This window comes from Trichophyton verrucosum, assembly GCF_000151505.1.
Source record: "Trichophyton verrucosum HKI 0517 chromosome Unknown contig00094_1.f1.exp, whole genome shotgun sequence".
Taxonomy (NCBI): Eukaryota; Fungi; Ascomycota; class Eurotiomycetes; order Onygenales; family Arthrodermataceae; genus Trichophyton; species Trichophyton verrucosum.
In genome coordinates, this window is record NW_003315579.1 from 22,887 (window position 1) to 46,327 (window position 23,441).

Sequence of the window (23,441 nt, forward strand, 5' to 3'; positions counted from 1 at the left end):
TCGGCAGCAACATATCTTTCATTTGTTTGAACTCTACCCTTTCCCCATCCCACCTCATCTCCCTCGAGTCTCCCCCCCATTTCGGTGTATTAACTTGAGCAACTCCACTCCTCTTCCTGCGCGTTGCTGTCTGTTCATTCTAGCCTTGTCTCTCCATCCTTGTTTCGCGCATCGGCAGCTTCAAGCTCTCTATTTCACTCTTAACTCTTCCCAGCTTTCTTCCGCTTCCTCTCCCGTTCTTCCCTTTTTTTGACTTCTTGGGAAATGTTGAAAATACTCCTTTTTTATTTGTCCATCTTCACCCCCTTTATTTTCGATGTACGAACCCGAGGACACGACCTGACATGACCTTAACGATATGATGTATGAGAGCGAAGAATGATTATCATGAAATATGCTTGGTTACTAGCAATGGAAAAAAGCCACGCGTTCGAAATCTAAGTCTCTGCGTTCCTCCTGGTTCTAACTCTCCGTTCAAAAGGTATCTGTTTTCTGTTAAAAAAAAAAAAAAAAAAAGGTCCAGCCGGTAAATGAGGGGAACTCTTCTACTCCTGGCTAATTATTATAGCCATTTATGTAATGAAAACAGCCGAGGGAGCTGGTATGCCAAATACCTGGTTCATCCATAACTAGCTACTAGTTTCCAGGTTCAGGCCTGCTTTCAAGGTGTTGGTTTGACTTTTCCTCTCATAGCCGTGGATAACATGCTCTTGTGACAGTTCGGCGGATGAAGCCGTCGCATGCGGCATGGGGTTAACGACACTTCGCAGCCGGCAGCAGTCCTCTGTAGCGAGCTTGAGTTGGGTTAATAAACCCCTGTCCTAAACCCGGCCGCAAGCCAGCAGTGAGTGGGATGAGACTCAGCCACAAGTCATGAGACCAAGGCAGCGACCGGAGACACCGAGGACGAAAGCTGGGTATCATATAGCTATGCAAGGATGATGTCGAGTTGAGTATGAGTACATCGAAAGGACCCGACCGAGCCACGAGATGATGGCCTTGCAGTTGTTACTGCAGTTGTTGTTAGGACTGTTAAGGGGAGTAATACATACAAAACGAAGACACAAGCTGGCCGCCCCCTCCTTCTGGCTCGGCATTTGATAAAGTGTTAGTCAAATACATATTCCATCTTTCCCACCCCGATAGGTAGAAAGCCAGAAGTGACTCCCGGAGAGATGTCATGCATGTAGTTAAGAGGAAATATTTGGTTGGGGGCCAATACTTGATGCGGTTGTTGTCACCATTTTGACCACTGAAGGGACAATTCATTGACAGTAGCGAAGCCAGACACCCCCCTTGTAACTTCTCTACAGCCCCTGAGGTTTCTGTGAGCGCGAACAAAGCACTTTTCGGCTTCATGGAGCCCACCATTGATACACCGTAAAGAGTCGAGATGACGGTGCTGGGGGTATCTATGGTGTTCTGAATGTGTCGATAGTCTCCCAGGTGGCGTAACATGCCTTCTTGTTTAACACAGCAGGCGTTATTTGACTCTTACGAGATATAGCCGAATGGTACGATACGCGTCTCTATAAAAACGGCTAACTTGGGGGCCTCCAACTTTTTTTTTTTTTTTTTTTTTTTTGGGAGGCTGCAGGTTCGATTCTTGCAAAACGTCTTTTTGCCTCTCTCTCTTTTTTTTATTGATGACTAATCAACGACTAATGACTAGTTAGTTTAGCGCCTGCTTGGTTTTGGATCCTGAACCGTTCTTCTTGCTCTTTGGCCCTTCGCAGGTCAATCTATCGTCCTACAAAGTACACTTATGCCGTCAATACGCCGTCAAGGGTTCTTCTATGCTGTCTCTCTCTTCTCTACAAAATTCACAATAGGACTACCAAACCAATGTCTCAGCACCCAGATTATAGGAGAGACAAATAGATACACGGATAGGTGAAAGATGGGTGAATGCTACAGGTAATATATTGTCAGAAGGCGGATGATAAGATTGAGGTCTATCGAACGTGCGAGGCTTTAACCAAGCAAAGTGTAGCGAGATAAGATGGCTAATACAAAAACTGACATCATATACATGCCGCCAGAATCTGACAGGTAGTGAGTGCAAAAATGTCGGGGGTAGAACCGACTTGCACTGCAGTCATGGTCTCGACCTTGTCCCCTTTCCTCTGCCGGGATCCTGATCCCGCTGAATACACATGGTTTTTGTCAGACACTAGGCCTTTCTCGTTTGTCTGCACCAGTGGTCAGTATCTGACGCTTATTGCGTGGAGCGGGGCTCCTTGACTGACTGGTTCGAACCTACCACCAAATCCATTATACCAAGGTCAATACAAACTTGCTTCTCGGCTTCGTTTGATGTTGTCAACAGCAATCCTTAACAGACTCAAGATCCGGATAGATCTTGTGCTCGCGTATGCCGTTGCACCTACATGAGTATTATCTTGGTTAGCTTTCGTTGCCCTCGGCTATGCAAATTGGAGAAACCAGGAATATACCCCTTCTAACCAAGAGATCAGCATCTCATAGTCATTGAATGGTCTTCTCCATGGAAACAAACTCCCACAGGATAGTAATATGTGTTGCTTTATCACTGATCACTGGGGAATACTTGCCTTTAAAGTTTTATCATACCCCTTAACTGTTCATACCTGGAGAAGAGAGATTTTTTTTGTTAGCCGGGGCGAAGGTCACCCTTGACTATGCAAGCTGGTAAAAAAACGAGAAAAAAACCACTCCTCTCTCTCAGAAGATTAGCGATGTCATCATTGAGTGACCCTCCCCGTGGAGGCCAACACTCTCAGAACACGATACGCGTCTCCATCACTGTTCATTGAGAAGTCGTACTTGCCTTTTTATTTGGCATTCAGGAATAAAAATTCCCTTGTTCCAGCGCTTCTGAGCATTCTGTCATGCTTCCTATGACAGGTCATCATTAGCAGTGAAAAGAAACGGTCAAGGATACGGTACTAGCAAGGATTTCTCTGCCGGGCCATACCTCGGACTCGGATGATAGAAGTTGACGATGAGACGAGATGGTTTAGAGGAGGGAAAATAAAATAAAATAAACAGAGAAGAGGAAAAGAAGAGGGTTGCGAAGACGGAGACAACAAAATATACAGCAAAGGGCTCCTCATAGGGAACTCGCGGCCAGCTGTTCGTCCTGGTTGGGAAAGGGCGATATACAACTCGGGACTTTTGTTGACATCGGACGTTGCTTGCACCTTCCATGCTGAGACGCCGTTGCGCCTCTCTATGTGAGGCTTTGAATACTTGCCACAGGCCACAACAACGTCTGGCTATACCCAATGTTATGGCTAATACTCTATAATTCCGGAATACTATTAAGGAGCTCTCTAAGGATGGTTGTCACGGATTGTCGTCGTGAGAGTTGGCGGGAAATCTGGATACGGCAGCACATCGGTTGAAACAACTCTACATATGGTCTAATAGCCATCTCATGCGTCTCTTCCTTCACTTTATCCTTAAAGGCCGATTTAGCACGAAGGCAGGGGCAGGCCACCGTTGTTATAAACTAGCTACGGGGCGATTGATGAAATACGGAGATGTAACCTATATAGCGACATATATCTTCGAGTATAAGGCGATAGATAAGTAGATTTGATACAGATGCAGGACTTTACAGCCATCATTTTCTACTCCTCGATTTATTTCTTGTTCTTATCAATTTTCCTATGCCTACGACTCCCTTGCTGCGCGCAGTTGTATAGTCACGTGATAATATTTTTTTTCGGGCTGCCCTCCAGCCGTCAAGGGAAACACTACTGATGAGCTCTGACAACGACAGAAGCCGGAAAAGAGCTTTTTGCGCTCCCTCTGCGAGGTGGTACAATTGATGACGGAGCTCGTGGTAGTTTCAGCACCTTGACGTTCCCGGTATATCATAGGGAAGCCCTGCTCTTTATGTCGACTAATGCATATTCAGAGCAAGCTGCATCATATTTTGCCCTCCCACTGCCGTTGTGGCAGCAGCCTGTGAGCTACCGGACAGCCAAGTACGAACACCTGAGGCAGCGAGGAAGACTTCAAAAGGAACATGGCCACGACAACGAAGATTCGAACCAAGAGGGCAGTGATGGATATGGAACAGACAGCGCGATACAAAGCGAGCCTGAGTTGAAGAATAAACAACGGGAGAAACGCCAGACAAGCCCTAGAATACCACTAGTCTTATCTCCTGGAGAGGCACATCAATATAGGATCTCAGGGCTTCCAACGTATCGCGAGTTGCCAGGTGGTAAATTTCCCCATAAAGCTGATTTGGACGACCATGATTTCCTTGATAGTGATCATGAATCCGACGGTAACCAAGATGGGGGAAGCACTTTGACCACAAAACGGAAGAGCGCCAAATCTCTAAATAACAGACAACGAATAGAGGCCGAGCTATCTCAATTGAATCCACCAATATACTTAGCAGGTGGTAACCCTGCAAAGAAAAATACTCTACGGCTTCATCATTCGAGCGTTGTGACAACCATCTTACATCGCTGTCTAATGGAAGGAGACTATCTCCGTGCTGGGAGGGCTCTGGGTCTGATTCTTCGAGATAACTTTGGTGGACACCCGGTAGATGTGAGGAACTCAGGGAGGTGGGCCACTGGAGCAGAGATACTACTACAGACTGGCTCAAATGCCAGTAAACCCGCAGATACGAGCAACAGGAACCCTGAAATCAACGGTGATAGGGTATGGTTTACAAGGGAAGGGTTTCAGCGAGCAAAGGAATACTACGAAAGACTGATTATCCAGTATCAGTATCGTAAGGCAGCGCCGAACGCGCTAAGCTCATTACATTTCTATCCAGCCATGTTTGGGTTGTGGATATCAGTGTCCCAAGAAGAGAGCCGCCTGGCTAGGGAGGCTGGGGACCTAGCTCACAGCCCCGGTGCGTCTGTTGCTGACAGCAATGATTACACAGATCCTGATACAAAAATGGAGGAATATACGGAGAGGGATGAGAAGCCGTCGGATGATAAAAAAGCCACCATTGACGCTCGTGTTAAAGAACTCCAAGATGCTCACCAGATTGCAAGACAGATGGATGATTTGCTCGTTTCTCCTCCTTTCTCGGATAGCCACGAATTGCTTAGGCTGCGTGGAATGGTATCTCAATGGATAGGTGATCTTTACCTATCTTCAGTCTTACCTAGTGAAGAGGAGCCAGGCTTTGCTGGTATGAAGGATAACGAGGAAGACGAAGACAGTCTTCAAGTTGATGATGGTGATGGTGAAAACGCACGTCTGAACGCCAAGATACTGAGGATCGAAATCGATGTAGCAAAGGAGAAAAGACTTGCGGAGTTCGAGAAAGCAAAGTCATTCTTCAACAAAGCGCAGGCTAGATTCGAACGGAACCAAAGCTCTGTCGTTACCCCCTTGTAAACGCATCCGATATAAAGATTGAATCATGCGCTGACACGCCGTATCATCGCCCCAATTAATTAAAATACTTCCTTTCCAGTAGATATGTATGTTCGTGCAATCCTCCAGATGTAGCTGAAAATAAAGACCATCATGTGACAAACCTAAAATGTACCTCTTTTTGAGCTTAATTTCAACATCACAGGGACATCAATAATCAATGACACACCACCCAGGGTTTATATTGAATCTTGATGTCGAAGGATATTAGGACAGCGAGCCGTTACCTTCAAATATAAAACACTTTAGCCCAGAATCATGAGAGTCAGTGATTTTGTCCAAGGGGGCAGGGATTCAAATGGGATAGAGAAGAGGCTCCCTAAGCCAGTTCAAAATTCCAGAGAGCGCCAAGTTGAGCTGGCCAAAATAAAGCTACCGCCTGCTCCGTTGGGTGGATTACATGGGTTCAACCGGCCTTCTATTAACAAGGAGCACAGAAATTCACTTCCAGAAAACACAACGTCCAATGGACTGCCTGGCAAGCCACCACAAGACGTTAATACTGCAAATCAAAACGAAGGACCCGGGGACATTTTTGATACCGACCTTGAGGGTGTTGATGATTCTACTACCACTTTTAGCGTCTTGCGAGACACAGAAGCAGGATCTGTTGCGGGGAATCCTTATTATGCACATGAAGATACCAGCCGCCCAGGCACAGCTGTGGCCCAAAACAACGGCGGCTATAAGTCTATTGCTGAGAGAATCAAGGAACTTGACTCTGATGAAGAGGGGAATATGCAAGGGACAAATGACTATGACCAAGCACATCAGGGGCAAGAAGGATTTAGAGAACAGGCAGGAAACGACCATCGAGAGCATGATTCCGGCTGGGAGGCCAACAATGCCCATTCCACAAAAGAAACCCTAAGCTGGCAAAAGATTGAGGCAATCCTAAGAGAAGATACTTCTTCACCAAACAGAAATGTGGATGGAGAAGGCACTTCTCACCCAAACTCTCAAAATCTGTACCAAGCTCCCATTGGCAGGGACAGCCATCCAAATGGAGCGTCATCGACAACCCAACCTCCGCAGAACAACCACTTCGAAGTCCCTAAAATCACCCCCAGACCAGTAGCCCAAAGATTGTCAACAAGAAATAGGTTTGCCGCAAGGCCTCATTTTGCTGCGCCCGACCCATATTCTGGCCATGCTGAGGAGCCAAATCAAGAAGTGTGAGTGTAATATTTGCTTCTTATTTTTGACGTTTATTTCAATGTAATAGTCACAACGTCTAATATCAGCCTATCTAGTGAGGAAAATTTGGTTGACCAAGAGCTGCATCATTCTGTTGACGATCAGTCCTCGGCTCATAACCGGGGAGCCTTTGATACAGCAACCGATCTCAGCGCCGTGGACTACTCCGATGATGACGGATTTGAAGAAATGGCTCGTCATGAAGAACATGTCTCCCTACACTCACCTCATCTCTCTACGGTGTCAGCTATTTCATCCAAGCGCCCTTACTCAAACTTTATATCCGACTACCCACCTAACATCCTGGAAACGAAAGCATTCTCAGATCTCCAAGCGGAGAGCTTTGACTTTAACCCAACTCCTGTCCAACCCCTCTTCCAGCATGATTCACAGCTATCACTAAAAGACAAACTCCTCCGCCTGAAAAATTTGACAGATGATCAGCGTCGTGTATTCTTTTCCTCCGTGACTATATCGGAATGGGAAGAATGCGGAGATCTGCTGGTTGATGAATTTTGTCAAATGCTACAGAAATCTAAAGAGGTTCGCCAAGCTAGACGGGACGTGGCCGCTATTTTCGAAGCAGAAATCAAGAGACGTCATGATGCTGTTGAAGCAGAGGGGAATGCTATTAAGAACCGCCTTGAAGATATGAAAGCTGGAGGATTGGGTGTTCTAAAGCGGCAAATACCCTAATGTCGTCGGGGCTCTTAAGTTTAACGCTTTCGTACGCAGCGTGCCAACTCGTTACGATATACCAGGGGCTTTATTTTGCAGAGTTAGGAGTTCTGTATTATCAGCACAGTTGACTATTTCCTAGTGCTTTCAGTCACACCGGTGGGCGGTCATATTGTATTATTGAAAATTTTCTATCATATTATATACCCACTCAACGCTTGTCAAGTACAGAAACTTGAAGCATGTCATATTTCTTTACACTATACTCCACAAATATGTTTGCTCCTAGTTAGGTAGTAACTCGTTACAGGACTTATGCCATTATTCTAAACAATGTGGAAAACAATATATACCGGTTTCTCATGAGCCTAGGCCCGGAGATATCTGGTCGAATTCAAGAAGTATGTCAAGTAATTTGTGATTTCATAAGTAAATAGGTATAAATATAGGTATGAAAGAGTTCGTAAAGGAGCTGAAAGGGATAGAAACGCATTAAGAAATGAGCCCACCAGTCCATCCATCCTTTCCCAACCATGATCCGATTTATTATTATGAGCTCCATCCCATATCCCCACGATCCCTTTTGCTGTATGATGATCCCTCAGATAAACGCCGAATAAAGCTTGCTGTAGGGCAAAAGGAGACAAGAAAGCAAAAAAGGAGCAAGTTTTAGACGTATGCGATAAACGAGATAATTGAATGGGCAGAAACAGGCTTTGAGGCTGGAGAAGTATCACATTCACATATTAAGAAAGGGGAAAGGGGTGCCGCGAAGGAATAATATGCAAGAAGTAGAGGAGAAACAATAATAAAGAAATAAAGCAAGGGATGAAATAGATACAGACCAACGGTAAAAGGTTGGCGCCGAAAAGTATCTTCTGCGGGCAAGGCATAAAAGAATACAAAGGGGAATAGAATTATGACGTGTTCATGACCCCAGGCCATGATATTAGAGATGAATTTTCCTTGCAAGAACATAGGACGTCGCCATTGATGGGAAAAGCCGCTTTGCGAGTAGTATGGGTAAAGTATCTCGATAGCGAGAACAAGGTTAGGATGTCGACACCGCCTCACTACCAGTATCATTGCTGGAGTTAGAGACACCCTCACCTCGGCACAAAGGACAGGAATTTCGCCCCGTTGTCAGCCACTAGTTAGAGATGAATTAGCATTTGATTCTATAACATTAGTAAATGAGAACGTACCTCATCAATGCACTCGCGATGGTAAACGTGTTTGCATTTATTCAATATTCTCACTTCCTCGGCAGCTTCATAGTCACATAAACATATGAGACAACGATCATTCTCAGCTATTGGAATGTTCTCCCGAGTTTCTTCGCCGATTATTTCTGCAACCAGAGCCCCGGAGTACTCTACAAGACGATATAGGCCGCCTGCGGAAGCTATCTCGTCCTGTGTTGCAACAGGAGGCTTGGCTGGGCCCAGTAAGGACGACAAGAGTATCATGTCCTCATATGTCGGGTTCTAGAATGTGCATTAGTCCACGCTCATTTACAGAAAACAGGGAGGGGTACGGATGAAGATACATCTGTAAACAGGCTGGGCGCAGCAAATGCTGGGTGATTCTCAGCCAGATTGGTTCCAACAACGTAAATTAGCCAGCTTCGGCCTCCAGATGGAGAAGGGTCATCAGGTTCTACTACTCCATTTCTTCGCGCAGCACCGGAGCCCAGCCCACGGTGACGAGCAGCCTCTGAATCGCTTCTACGGCGTTGTCTTGCAGGGTTAAAGCCCATTGGGTGTTCTTCCAATGGGTCACCTGACTCTCCAGTTCCATCCTCATTAAGCTGGGGAAGAATAGCTGATGCAGATGAAGGCCGCCTGCTTGGGGTGTTGACGGCGGAGGACACCCTCGATAACCCCGCTTCTGCTGGCGTGGATGGAGGCGGGTTTGGGCCTTGGGGGCTGTCAGAGAGAATAGTTGGAAGCGAGCTGGCTAAGTCACTCGAGGATCCAACATCAGAGGGTCGCCTGGAAGAATTCTGAGATCTGAAATGACGCTGGCTATCGTAGTTTGCTGGGAAAGTGCTGCCTCCAACTGAATAACGTCGCGGGGAGAATCTTGAACGGCCATCTGAGCGTCGTAAAAAGTTACTGCCATTTCTATCATTGCGGAGGAAGTTACCTGGGGCCAGAAGCGGTAATCGGAGGAGGGATTCTACATTTAGGCGGTTGTTGGTGGTAGCGTCTCCCGCAGCTCCGTTTGCGGGTGGTACAGCTCTCACACCAACAACGACTAAAGTGAGCAAACGTCGTTCTTGATGCCCGTCTGTTGAGCCTTGCCCGTCAATATCCATCTGGTCGGTATTGTCCTCACTCCCTTCACTTGAGTTTTGCTGAGAAGGGCTGTCCTGGTTTACGAACCTGAACACCCTTAAGAAGTTCACATGGGGGACGTTTGGATCGTGGGGAGCATCAAGGTTACTTATAGTCTCCTGGTTAGCTGAGACCTGCTGTAAGCCGCTCATGAGTGATTCCAAGGGACCGTCAAAGCCGTCTGCGCCAACGGATTGGATGCTAGGTACCGCTGGACTTGTATTACCGGAAAGCTGGGCAGCGATTGCCGTTGCAGCAAGTTGCAGGACGCGAGAGAGTGGCGTTTGCTCCTCTCGCCTTAGTAACCTTGTTGCTCGAGATCGGATAGTCGAATGTCTTTGGTTGGAGGCGTTGTGGTAGCCAGGGGTCGGACTTGGGCCAGATCTGGGCCTCGAGTCCGAATCATCGGGTCCATGAGCCTCGTCAACATCCATATCGACATTCATATTTGGCTCGGTGCTGCTGGGAAGGTTTAGTGGGCTGTCTGAATCATCAGAGAGTCCAGCACGGGAGGGTCGCGTTGGAGCGGGTGAGGTTTCCTGGCTTGGATAAGCCGGATTAAACATGTGTGATATCGGGGCCGATATTGAATGTCGGACGTGACTCAACCTTGTTCGATACCTCCAAGAAAGACGGGGAGAATCTGTAATTCGGGAGTTGGACGGGCTCTCTAAGAAAGTCGGGTTGGGCGGAGAATCAGGTAACAAGGCCGATTCCCCTCTCGGGAGGGCGTATGGCCCGCGAATCGATCTCCTCCGCGCTATTCCCCGGGTGCTAAGGGTTCTAAATGATGGAAGATGTGGCGTAGGTTGTGGTGAGTCTGATCGTGCTGAGCTCCTGGACAAGAGTCCGTCTCGGTGCGCTCTTCCTTCTGCTAGAGTCTCCTCCCCGCTGTTGAGTAGATTTCTCAAGACGGAGTTTGGAAGTATTCTCGTACCCAGACGAGACATCCGAGACTGCCTGCTGTTGCCTGAGGCGCTGCTGCTTCGAGTAACAGACCCAGCTGGTGCAGGGAATTCCTCCAAGGAGCCATCCGGAACCCACGAGGAAGTGTTGCTCCGAGATTCATGTCGACTGTTGTCCGGGGAGCGTGCCCAGGAAGGGACATGTGCGCTATTTCTCATTCTCTCGCGAGTAGAAGTCGGTGGAGTTGGAAAGCCATTACTACTACTACTATTATTGTTGCTGGTGCTGCCGAGGCTGCCGTAACTGTATCGTGGCTGGTCTCCGTCGTTCGTAGTTCCTGGCGATGTTCTTTGAGAAGAGCCGGCCTGCCCCATATCGGCTGGAAGGTGGTTTTATGGAGTTGAAAGCAGGTCAGAGAAGCATGTCTAGGGTGCCTAGATGCCTCCTCTTAGCAAGCGGTCCAACCTAGCAGCAGAGTCAGCGATACAGTCAACCATCAAGCCGACCTATTTATCACGTATACCAAAGTGAGAGTCCCCAGACTGGCTGTCAAGCCGCTGGAGAGCTGATAATCTCCAAGACTGCAGCAGACAGGGCCCCGGGAGGGGATATGGAGAGCTGAACCTGGGCTTAACTTACTTGAAACAACGCACTGAATGAAGCGGTAAAGCCCCTTCTGGCCGTGTCCAGACAGCCCTTCCAAGGGTCCCCGCTAAAGAACCGTCACCCAGAGTCCTCTGTCGCGTGTGATGAAGGGTACAGCAACGCCGTCTGGCTGTACGTTGGGCAAGGTGAGGGCTAGAGAAAGCGTGTGTATGCAAGAGGCTGAGCGAGCATGAAAAAGAGAAGAAGCTGAAGTTGTCGCCGAAAGCAAAAAAAAGCGTCATAACCCGCCCGTCGGACGACAGCGACCACTTGCGCAGTTTTTCTTCTTTCTTTTCCTCCCAGCTTCAACAACAACAACAACAACAACTGCAACAACCAGCAACTGCTGCTAGTTAACTGCTACGGTTACAACTGCTGCTATCACAAGATGGAGACGGCCGCATTCAGCATATCCATGTCCCAGGACCCTCCAGAAAGCCGCGGCATTTGCAGGTTTGGTGCTCGCTCGCTAGCCAGACCTTGAGCAAGCCACTGACAGAGAATACAGGCCAGCTTGGGCGCATAGGAAGCCAGCCAGCGTCACATAACTACAGAGAAGCCAAGTGTTAATTCAGACGTTACTACTGGTCCTCGGATAGATGGTCTCCTTTCCATTGCACCGAGCTTCAAGGGAGGCTGCCGTAGCAGAAGTTTAGACAGCTGTCTGCTGATGTTGATTGGCCTTGGAGGTTGCGCCTCTTGCACACATAACCAAACTCCGGCGGCTACCGAAACTTGTTTTAAGGGGACACTCAGTTATGAGCCCGAGCTACTAGATCGCATGCTCAAAACCCTACTACTTAGTCGGCCTATGGCTATCTTGAAATACACCAAACCTTCGGCTGAAAGGTGCCAATAAACTGACGAGCCAATTCACACTGCCCTTTCCGCATCCCAGTAGATTCTTCTACTGCTCGACTTTTATATCGTCCATTCCATGCTTCTATATCCCAGGAAATAGATTGGAGTAAATTTTACTCTATTCCTTACTCTTCTGCCATAAACAAATGTCACATTTGTTCAGTTTATTTACATTCTAAATCTCAAGTTGTATTACAATATTTACTTATATACATATATGCCCGTTTTCCGCCTGATTAAATATGTTACAATACTGCTTAAATTATGGCAGATGAAAGGAATGCCCTACCCGCGAATCCATGAAGGGTTCGGCGGGCCAGCCCTGAACCGTACAGCCATCATCTATATGGTCTCCCGACAGAACTAGGGTATGTTCCAGCAAGCACGCATCCTCTCCCACCGATGCTCCTGACAACAGTCTTGACTTGGTTCTGAGAACACTCCGGCTTCCCACCTGCAACGGGTGAAGCTCAAAATCTCCCCTGGTGTTTAAATGGCCCACCAAACTGGCATGGTCAATAGTAACTCGGTTTCCTAAAGTCACCAGGTCGGGCTCCGTCATTAGTAAGTCTGCCTCACCGCTGGCTGCTAATGCGCAGTCAGCACCTATTGTGGCCCCAAGTGCTCGGTAGTATTGAACCATATATGCCGTCCCAGTCAGTAAAACCATCGCATTCATACGTCCAGAATACCCGGTGAAAATTCTCTCGATAGTGAGGAGAATTTGCCAGCGCTGGCAGTAGCTGCTTCGGTCCCATGGATAAAATCCTTCCCGTCGCCGTCCAAGGATTATCCATTTGGCAGCTATTTTGATTCCCATGGCTATAGCGGCCTGCACTAGAGTCACCACTCCCACAACCGCGGTGAACGCTGCGTAAAATATGAAAGGCCTCCACCAATGTCGTCCAGCCATCATATGATCCATCCTTACCAACCGAGAGACAACCAGTAAACCTGTAAGGATACTGGAAGCGGAGTACACGGCCCCGATAGCTGCAGCCAAGGTAGAGTATGCGACAATCGGCCCGATCCCGAGCACATAGTAACTTGCCTGCCCCTTGTAAAATGCTCGTCCAAACGGCGATATCGTATCGTTGTCGTCATTTTTTAGGTCCATTTTATCCAAACTTTCTTGGCTTTGGTTTCGAGGAGAATTATTCTGGGGAAATTGTATCGCATCCCCATGCTTGCTTCCAGTCCAGGTTGTATTGTCTGGGTATGAACCGTTTCGACGTAGCAGCGCCCCTGACCCAATTGTCGTGCGTTTTCCAACCGTAGCTCCAGGTAGAGCAACAACGTGGTCTCCCACAAATGCTCCATCCCCAATGACTATGCGGTCCCTCCCTATCCCGTCAGAGGTAACAAAAGTAGATCGGGATCCGAATACGACATCGTTGCCAATCTCCAGGAGATCGTAATCTTGGACCATTGCAATTCCAGTGCCTGGCCAGTAAACTCGTTTACCGACACGTCCACCGAGCATTCTAACTGCAATAGAGACGAGTTCATAGTGTGTCCCTATAATACGAGTCAAACGAGATATGTCTCCTCGTGGGATAATGGAATCCAACACGGCGCTTCGGACCATCTGTCTCTGGGAATGAAGATTGTATGGACCAGGCCGTGGTCGACCACAGACTAAGTCCAATCCCAGCTTAACAAGGTATACAGCAAGGAACCAAGAGAACGGACCGACAACAGCCCCTGCGAGTACCACTAGAGCATAATATCCAATACGTGATGGACTCACAAACCAGAGTAACTGTTGACGGAGCATGTCATTTTCAACTTGTCGGTATTTCATAACCACGGGGAAGAAGGCTACTATAGCTGGTAATCGAGAGACGAAGGATACTAGCAAAGACAGGGGTCCCACAACTAGTACATACCAAATCCAGTGTGGTTGTGGGATCTGTGCAGACGCTAGCTCGCGATTTGACTCTTGTGCATCCTCCATTTCCCAGCTAGATGTATTTGGCCCTAAACAAGCTCCCTGGGGAAGGTCTGTGCCAGAGGCAATGACTGCCTTGAGGCCCACAGTACAGTCCGCGCCGATAAGAATTGGCTGTAGTAGCATAGACGTATTCCGCTCTGCAGAAAAGGGCCTGCATGAACAGTCATCAAGCACGACATTATCACCGATTTCAATTAGGTCGTATTCCCCAAGAGAAGCCTGCGGATGAATGCGAACGTTACGGCCAATACGAGCCCCAAGAGCGCGGTAGTATAAGACTCTAGTGAAGCCGAAGTGGCCAAAGATACCCTATTCATAGTTAGACAGTCAGCATATGCCCGCAGGTATCTTAACATAGTAAAATCAGTATCATAAGAGCAGCTTTACCTTTCCACACACTTGTAGAACCTTTTGTGTCAACCACCACCGAGAATGATATGGTCCCCACATGGGATATATACCAGCTCGGTATCGACCAATGAGTAGCCATTTGAATGCAATACCCAGAAGAGGAGAGAAAACATGCATCACTTGTCGAGATACCACCCCGGATAAAAGGATGAGGAAAAGCCGACCAATAACAGTGTCACGGATTTGCCAATGGAAAGTTTGAATTAGAATATACACAAACATGGACCATCGCAGCGTTTGTAGTATTGGTGAGAAAACACCTAGGGGTATCAAGTTGAGTAGAAGGATGGCTGGGTTTGTGGACCTGTAAGTCTCTAAGCAACCAGGGAGATCTTCCGACTTCTTCTCTTCAGCTTTCGGCTGGACCATAGCATCTTCGACGACAATGCTTATTGCAGAAACTGTACTGTGCCGAAATAGTACGTCGCTAGCAAGTCGAACACTGAATTCTTGACGAATTCGAGAGACAAGACGTCCAGCCGTTAAGCTATCCCCACCAGCTAGAAAGAAGTCCGTAGTAGGAGTCACGTCTCCTAGCGTTAATCGTAGAGCATCGGCAAAGAGACCGCAAACCCTTTGTTCAATTGGTGAAGTGGAAGATTGGGCCTGAGAGCGAATTATGGCATCTACTGCAGCTTCATCAATGTTGTCTGCGGAGTCTACCGGTGCAGGTCCGTCAACGACCCGGATACTACTAGGAACAAGGTATCCATCAACGAGAACGCGAAGATGTTTTGATATCTCATGAGGGAGTAGTTGATTCGGAATGTCATTAAATAAGACAGCCGTAAGGTACCCGTCTATTGGGTTTGTCCGGATCAAAACATTTGATATCCCAGAGATCTCGGAAAGATGTGCTTTCGTCACTTCATGCTGTATAGCACATCTCCTTTGATCAATTAAGACATCTAACGAAGTTTCCGGTGGAGGGCAGATTGCTTCGTAGTGACAATCAGATGGCAAGGTATCGTCTGTAAGTGTCTCTAGGCCTAATCGGCGACTGAGTTGTATGCGGCGGAGTTTGTTGTGAGCTTTTGGTATATTATCCATATAGACCAGGATTGTGGGCCATTTGGGTTGGTCCAGGCGGTCTTTCGACGCGTCATGTATTTGCCGAAGATCGGGTCTTTTGCGTCCAGCGGGAGTCACAATAACAGCACCGACAACCTCTTGTAATACATCATGGGGTGTAGAAAACACCATGGTTTCTGTCACGCGGCCAAAGATAACAGATGAGGGATCCCCGGAGGCTGAAATGATAGCATCCTCTACTTCCAATGGAGAAATTATCTCCCCGCCGCGGTTAATGACTTCTTTGCTTCTCCCAGTGATGTAGAGGTATCCTGCTTCATCAATGCGGCCAAGGTCCCCTGTATCAAACCATCCCGCTGCATCGAAAGCGCTTCTATCAATACCAGTGGACGTTAGATATCCATCGAAGACAGGAAGTCCTCTCACACAAATCCTTCCTGTTGCACCAGTAGGAACGCGAGACGGTCGCGATATATCCAGGATGGCAAGGTCAGGGCCTGCTGGGAGGCCAGATGCCCCAACTCGAGTGAGGTCGTAGTCCAGCGGTGGCGCCGCAATAGGAGCACATTCTGTCATTCCATAACTCGGCAAAACAACACAGCCGAAGGTAGAATGGAGCTGCTCCGCAAGGGTTGGGGGAAGACCGCCACCTGCATTACAGATGAATTTGATAGAGCTTTTGTGAATAGACTCCTGACAGTTCTCTGCTTCAGCTAATATCATATGGTGCATGGTTGGTGTTGCATAGTACCACGTTGGGCACCACTTCTCAACAGCGTCCCAAAAGAAACTAGGATCGAATGTAGGGCAGCATATTGTAGTGCCCCCTGCAAATACCGGAGCCCACAAGCTTCGTACCATTCCGCCACTAAAAAGTGTTAGTGGTTCATTCTGACTGTTTTACAGTTTCATAATCATTAACTCACACATGGTGTAAAGGCATCATGTTAAGACAAGATGAGGTATCCCGTAAACCCAGGCTGTCCGTCGTGAAAATAATACTAGCCAGTAGGTTGAATGTGGTGATTGGCACTAGTTTTTTGGTCCCGCTCGTTCCGCTGGTAAAGAGAATTACAGCGAGATCATCTGGACCATTAGGCCTCACACGAGCAATGGTTGAAGAGCCAGCATCGTTCCAACGGGATACTCGAAAGGTCAGGTTGTCTTGGGGTTTGACGATGAAGGTAGCAATTTCAGACTCAACTTGAAACTTTTGAACATCTGCTTCAAGCATGAGAACCGCATCGGCTTCTACAGCCTTAATATCCATCTTCAGTTGTTCAGCTGTCACAGCTCTTGCCATTGGCACCAGTGTATAGCGATTTGCTACCGCAAGGACCGCAAGCGCCAACAAAGGACCGTTGGGTAAGATAACCATGACTCGAGGTTTTCTGCTAGCAGAGCAGGCGAGTCCCAGGTCGAAGTATTTGACAAATCCATGAAGCACGGCATGGGATATCTCTTGATTAGCTTCGGTGTCGATTAGTGCCGGTCGCAGAGACTTATGGTGTAGGAGATCTTCCATATTTGGAGCGAAGTGCTTTAATCTAAGCTTCAGCAGGTCTATTGTGGTGTTCCATTTTGAGTCACTGCCATCCCGAACAGCTTCTGGCAAGGCCTTCCAGAGACCTTGGTAACTGCGAATGAGGTCCCGAAAAGGCCATGGTCCATTCTCTTTATTTAACAAGGCCAGAAGATGACCGATAGCGTCCTCTGGTGCTTGTGAACAAAGATCCTGCAGCAGGCGCTGCAGTCTTAACCTGTAAGAAATGTTAGAATGACATCGCTCTAAAGATGTAGGATAACATACCGGTTATCCATGGCCTCATGGAAGTTGAGAATATGGAAAATCGATCTGGAACCTTGAAAGAATATGGGCCATTTTTATAAGAGGGTTGGGGAGAATATATGCTAGCCCATGTTCTCATATCTTCACACCTCAAACCTCTGGCTAGGAAGCAACAACCCCAGGGTCGGCACACAGTGGCTGAAGTTCTGAATCCATACGAGACTCAATTTGATCGCCCCGATCCCACTTTTAAGGAGCCCTTACTTTTCCGATTGTATTCAGGTTAGCTTCCTGACAGGGATCTAGCATAACACCCTTTGACTAGGCTTCGATAGGGTTTGATTTTGATTGTGTCTCCATGGCTCAGAACATTGTATGCTACCTGAGTGGCAGTCAACTAGGTTAACTGGGCGGAGGGATGAGAATGATATCACCATTTTTAGTGGTGTTTAGCTTGTAGGTAAAAGAGCTGTTTTAGCAGACTTTCAGCCAGCCGGTGCATGCGGAATTCTTCCAGAGGTATGTAGAGTGAATGAGTACTGGAAACAGGGGCAACACAAACACAGGAAACTACTGAGACCAAGAAGCATGTACTCGGACCTCTATTCGGCACATCGGTAGCCTCATGATTCCAACTGAAGGGCAAATTTGCTGTAAGGTGATACGTGGACGCGGAAAACTTCGAAATCACATAAAGATTCCGCCAACATGACACTCCGGACATGCTTGGCAAGCGGCGCCACTAACTAGTCTAATACAAGGTACTAGTTATAACAACGTTGCAATCGTTAAGGCTGGACTCATTCTTAAACAGCATTTATATCCATGAGTTGCCCGTCGTCGCTCTTTTCCCGCGTTCCAATGATATCGGCGGGGGCTGCTTGTTGGTGGTATCATAAATTTACCCCTGCTTGACACTTAGCTCAAACACCCAGGGTTCTAGTTTAGAAAACCAAACTAGCTTACTCGTTATTTATATCCCACGTGCTTGGCAGATTTTTGCTTCCCACTACGTAGTTAGGCGGGACGCTGGGAGGAAGTGAAGGAAAATGTGCTCATTCCCAATATTGGTGGCAACATATGGTCACAATGGAGATGAGTTAGATAATCCGTAAACAGTGCACGTTGGAGGTTATTGGGGGGAAGTGAAATATCATTAAGGTGGAAGAGCCAAGCCTCGGGTGATATCAAGCTTCTGCTAAGCTCATGAAAGCAAAGCTGATCAAGAGTCTGGCAGCTGGGGTTGTGACGCATTGAGCACCCTTTCTCCCGAATTTCTCCCGCCTTGATACCAGGAAAAAGAGCAGTGCATTCATGTTTCCGCGACTCAGGAATTAAGGAGAAGGCACAGCGCCATCTTCTCGGATCCCAAGACAAGGCCTTCGGCATTGGGAGCATCTGATGCGATGTATTCCGTAAGGTCTAATGGACGCTAACTAGGTATCGTATCCCGGTGATAGCGGGCTGATTGGCATTGGCCTCAGCCCTTGCCCCATCTTCTGACTTCAACTTCTTTTCGCCGCCGACGGGTCATGTCCCTGTGGTAGTTTGGGTAGCAGCACGATTCGTTTCATCTAAACCCGTGTTTCTTTTCAAGTTGTCTCTGTTTTTCTGATGCCATGTCTGGCGACACCCCGGCTGCAGCGCCCGGGGAACGGGGAAGCAGAGAGCATGCATTCCGTGGTTCCTGAGGTTTGATGTTGAGTGTTGTTGTTTAGCGCGACGTTGAAACTGGGTTCAAGAGCCCCCTTTTTTTAGTGCGGCGGCTATTAGCTAAGAAAGGCGTGGCTTTCTGCCGCGGCTGTTCCCGAACGTTCAAACCACAAAGACGTCGAAGCAGGAGACGTACGGAGTGCGAATGAGTAGTAGCAGGAGATGCAGGAAATACCCAGAGCCTTCTGCGATAAAGGCCTGTCTATACCCGTATGATATTTGCTACCTTAACTACAGCTCACCTGAATCATGGGCCCAAATGCAGAGCCGGTATCATCCACTGAAGCCATGCCCTTAGATGGGCTGGGGAAGAGTCGCAGCCGCCTCAGAGTGGCTACAGTTCTAGTCTCTCTCTTTGTGAGTATCTGACCGTCTCTCCTTTATAATAACCCCCAGTAGCTTTCTGTCCTAAGTGAATTTGTATCGAGAATGATATGAGCTAACTAATGAAATACCAAGTCGACGCTTTCCATCTCAGCCCTAAATGTCACTATTGTTGCTACTACTATACCCACAATTACTGCCGATCTCCATTCTGCAGCCGGATATTCTTGGATAGGTGGTGCATTTACCCTGGGAAACACAGCCTTCTTGGCTGTGTGGGCCAAGCTATCAGATATCTGGGGCCGGAAGCCTATCCTTCTCACGCTTGTCGCACTCTACTTCTGCAGTTCCATCATATGTGCGACCTCCAGATCTATAGGAATGCTTATTGCAGGTCGTGCATTGCAAGGGATGACCTGTGGAGGCATAACACCGCTGGTCATGATAACCATCTCAGATATATTCAGTATGAGGTACGTTTACTTACGTTTCACGGGATCAACGGCTCACTGTCGTCTAAGTCAATTCTGGCTCAGCTAATACTAGTTACAGGCAAAGAGCACTCTACCTTGGATTTTTACAGGCAATTTGGGCAGTTGCTGGAGGTGTTGGCCCCGTCCTTGGCGGCGCATTGACCCAGTACGTTTCGTGGAGATGGATATTCTGGATCAATCTTCCAGTTGCTGGGACAGCTTTCACCCTGCTGTTACTCTCTTTAGATGTCCATAATCCCCGAACTCCATTTATGGAAGGTATTAAAGCGGTTGATTGGTTTGGAAGTATCGCCATTATCGGGGCTCTCTCAATGCCATTACTGGGATTAAACTTTGGGGGAGAGTTATTTCCTTGGAACTCACCTAGAGTTATATGTCTGATTGTCTCTGGATGCACAATGCTTGGAATCTTCGTTTTTAGCCAGGCGCGACTGTCAAAGTACCCTCTGATGCCGTTGAAACTATTTCAACGCAAGTCCAATGTTGCTTGTGTCGTTATTGGGTTTACACAGTTATTTGTAGGAAACAACCCAAGTACCAACCTTACGTGCAAAACTTATTCAACTAACTACCTTTGCATATTAGGGAGTCCAAGCGGCTGAATTTTATCTTCCTCTATTTTTCCAGTCTATATGGGAAGCTTCCCCCACTCGATCTGGTGTGCTTATACTTCCCATGACAATTACAGAGAGTGTTACCGGAATCATATGCGGTTTAATAATTCATCGGACTGGTCGATATATCGAAATCATTCGAACAGGCACCGTTCTGTTTGCTCTTGGTATTGGACTACATATCCATTTCAGTGAGACGTCATCCCTTGCCGAAATTGCTGGTATAGAAACTATCGCGGGATTTAGCGCAGGGATGCTCTTTGATCCCCCATTACTGGCATTGCAAGCTATGGTATCTCAAGATGACACAGCAACTGCGACTGCAACGTTTAACTTGCACCAGAACATTGGCTCTTTCATGGCTACTGTTCTAGGCGGTGTTCTTTTCCAGAATGGTATGCGAATGAGAACACAAGCTCTAAAAAACGCAGGCTTGCCTGAAACTGTCGTTAAACAGCTCTCTGGTGATGCTGCCGCTGCCAATGTGAACGTTATTAAGAACATTTCAGACCTGACTCAGAAGCTTGTGATAAAAAGGGCTTTCGCATCCAGCCTCCGATATATCTGGGTTCTAGCCACATGTTTAGCTGCATGCGGTGGTCTTGCGAGTTTCTTAATCTCGAAGCAAGTTCTTAATACAGAACATGTTGAGACAGAAACAGGTATCAAGAAAAATGTGCCGGTCACAGCTGAATTATCTAGAACCCAAGTTATCAATTGACTAGTTGTCTATATCCAAAATTAATGCAAACCTCGAGGATGTTCCGCCAAAAAATTAATTTCCGCCAGTTGGGAACCAGTTATACATGACTTACGGATAATGAATAACTATTCCTCTTCATCCAATACCTAATTCTCACATGAGAAACTCACAGAAACCGATGATAAGTGTACTCGCTAGTTCCCTACATCGATTTTCTCATTCTATATATATTCGAGGCAACAAATACAAGACTATAGCCTACAGGGGTAGTTTAAGCTGTCCATTATTGCAATAATAGCTTATCACTCGTTCAATGCGTATATTGCTATACGAGCCAAGACGATTATTCACTGCTCCCCTACTCCCGGTTGTTATCATTATGGAATCCTTTTAAGGTATGCACACATTATACCTCCCCCCTTCCCCCCCCCTTTTTTTTTCACCAGAGCCGGTGAATATTTGCTGGTTGTAATGCAATTTTGCAAAGCTCGGTCTTTGTTTCGGACTTTCCGGAAGAACACCATCCTTTACTAAATGGATACATACGAAGATTTTACTAGACTGTGGGTATCGAAAATTATTGCCAGAGCTGTCATCAGTTGTCGATATTGAATCCAACCGGTGATTGTACTGCACTCTACCAAAACTAGACATGGTGTAGAAAACAATTGCGTGCTACACAGAACAGCCGGTTCCTACGTTAAAATCCTTCAATGGTTTCGGTTGTTTATCTTTTGATCATGCTATACTCCGTACAGACGATAAAAAAATATGACTTGTGTAACCAATAAATAAATTAAGTGGATCTTGTGCCATATGTCCTTCTCTACGTAGTATCCTTAAAACTTAACTCTTTGAGAGAAATATATTCCGTATGGATACACGCAATGAAGGGCTTCCATTCCCAGTGTCAAGTGGTTATATCTTGTTATACCTAATAGATCATGATCTATTTTGAGCTGAGACCGAAACACGGTCCTCCCGAGTCTCCAGAGATCCATCCACCGTCCACCCAATAAACCTTCTATATAACAAGCCTTCTGCCTCCAATCCTTCAAAGCTCGGCTGAAACGCAGTCTAGCATTCGCCATCGAGAATTATATTTGATTGGTAAAATCAAAGTTTGGTCAGTGAATAACTAGCTATAGAATTGCGTATTTTTAGCTACCAGCAAGAATTTCAACACCAGAATTCTCCGGAGATAGCAGCTAGAAACGACAGCGTGGGTATCCTAATGCAAGCCACCATAAGCTAGAGGTGAGTTATTCCCTCTTGAGAGCGACATATATAGACAGATCACTCCCCGGCCCAATGCTGATCCCGCTCAACTGGCGGACGGGCTCGCTCATATTCCGAAAGAAAGATACTTCCCTTGAGCTTTGTCACTGTCCAGAATCCGGGGCCATTCTATGGAGTAAAAAGGAACGAGTTGCTTATCCTCCACGCTATCTTGGCAATGGTTAACTATAACTATACCATTAATTCTGCCTTCTATACGGAGTACCACCAGAGACGATCAGATCCCATTTCGACTACTAAATGCCGTGTGCGCAGCAATGCCAATAAAGCATTGAGAGAGACAGGTCGAGAAAGGGAGATACGAGCCAGCCAGGCACTAATTGCTGCACCGCGCGAATGTGAAGACTGTGACCTGAAGCCCTAACCGCCTGAGCAACTCCTAAATCTAGAAGTTTTAGGAGAAAATGATATCAAACTTTCAGCCATTCTCTTAGGGAGTACGAAACCGTCCGAATGACTCCCTAAAAAATTCTGTTGACGACAGTCAATCCGGTATCTGCGCGAGAAAGTGCTTCGTGATGGCAACTTGTAAGATCATGTCTGCAGCTCTTACAGGTTGGGAAACCTTGGACAGTCTTATTTCTTTTACTTCGTACAGAGTACGTAAGTAATATGTTAATCGACAATGGGCGCAGGAGAACGCTTGCATGTCTTGTCCACCCGGAGATTTCTTATTAGTTGAACTCCGGCAAGTCGTCCGTACTCGAAGCTAGGCTGTGAATACCACGTTCTTTGGCCGCTCTTCCGCTTTGAGAATTTCTTTTTACTTCGCGTAGTTAACTAGTTATTCTTCTCTCAGAAGTTTGGAGTGAGGTACTCCGTATATGGAAGCAGTTTCCATCCATGTGGACTCCGTGTGGGAGATGCTAAGCGGAGGCTATATAACGATGGGGCCCCTAAAGCCGACTGCTACTCGCAATTCTTAGTGTGTAGTTACTTTGATGTCTCGGCTTCGAGGAATCTGCTCACCTGGATCTTGGAGTTGTTCCCCTTGACTCTTTATCAACGTATACATTACCTCTTCGAAAAGCCTGCATTATCTTTGTCTTTTTCTTTTCCTCTTTTTTTTTTTGTTTTCT

General features: G+C 47.0%; 5 protein-coding genes across 5 annotated transcripts; 3 read left to right on the top strand and 2 right to left on the bottom strand.

Annotated features, from left to right (window-relative positions):
* Positions 1-3,882: 3,882 nt before the first annotated feature.
* Positions 3,883-5,364, top strand: TRV_01027 (uncharacterized protein; the record flags this gene model as incomplete). Its single annotated transcript, XM_003024765.1, has 1 exon — positions 3,883-5,364. One exon carries the CDS (start codon positions 3,883-3,885, stop codon positions 5,362-5,364), a length of 1,482 nt encoding a protein of 493 aa, XP_003024811.1.
* A 297-nt stretch (positions 5,365-5,661) lies between these two features.
* TRV_01028 (uncharacterized protein) lies at positions 5,662-7,296 on the top strand (the record flags this gene model as incomplete). The annotated part of the gene is made up of 2 exons (XM_003024766.1): positions 5,662-6,578; positions 6,657-7,296. 2 exons carry the CDS (start codon positions 5,662-5,664, stop codon positions 7,294-7,296), a joined length of 1,557 nt encoding a protein of 518 aa, XP_003024812.1.
* A 1,136-nt stretch (positions 7,297-8,432) lies between these two features.
* On the bottom strand, positions 8,433-10,897 carry TRV_01029 (uncharacterized protein; the record flags this gene model as incomplete). The annotated part of the gene is made up of 3 exons (XM_003024767.1): positions 8,433-8,456; positions 8,484-8,765; positions 8,828-10,897. 3 exons carry the CDS (start codon positions 10,895-10,897, stop codon positions 8,433-8,435), a joined length of 2,376 nt encoding a protein of 791 aa, XP_003024813.1.
* A 1,394-nt stretch (positions 10,898-12,291) lies between these two features.
* TRV_01030 (uncharacterized protein) lies at positions 12,292-17,247 on the bottom strand (the record flags this gene model as incomplete). Its single annotated transcript, XM_003024768.1, has 4 exons — positions 12,292-14,292; positions 14,371-16,294; positions 16,353-17,186; positions 17,237-17,247. 4 exons carry the CDS (start codon positions 17,245-17,247, stop codon positions 12,292-12,294), a joined length of 4,770 nt encoding a protein of 1,589 aa, XP_003024814.1.
* A 1,930-nt stretch (positions 17,248-19,177) lies between these two features.
* Positions 19,178-21,081, top strand: TRV_01031 (uncharacterized protein; the record flags this gene model as incomplete). Its single annotated transcript, XM_003024769.1, has 4 exons — positions 19,178-19,285; positions 19,388-19,725; positions 19,805-20,264; positions 20,332-21,081. 4 exons carry the CDS (start codon positions 19,178-19,180, stop codon positions 21,079-21,081), a joined length of 1,656 nt encoding a protein of 551 aa, XP_003024815.1.
* Between the last annotated feature and the right edge of the window lie 2,360 nt (positions 21,082-23,441).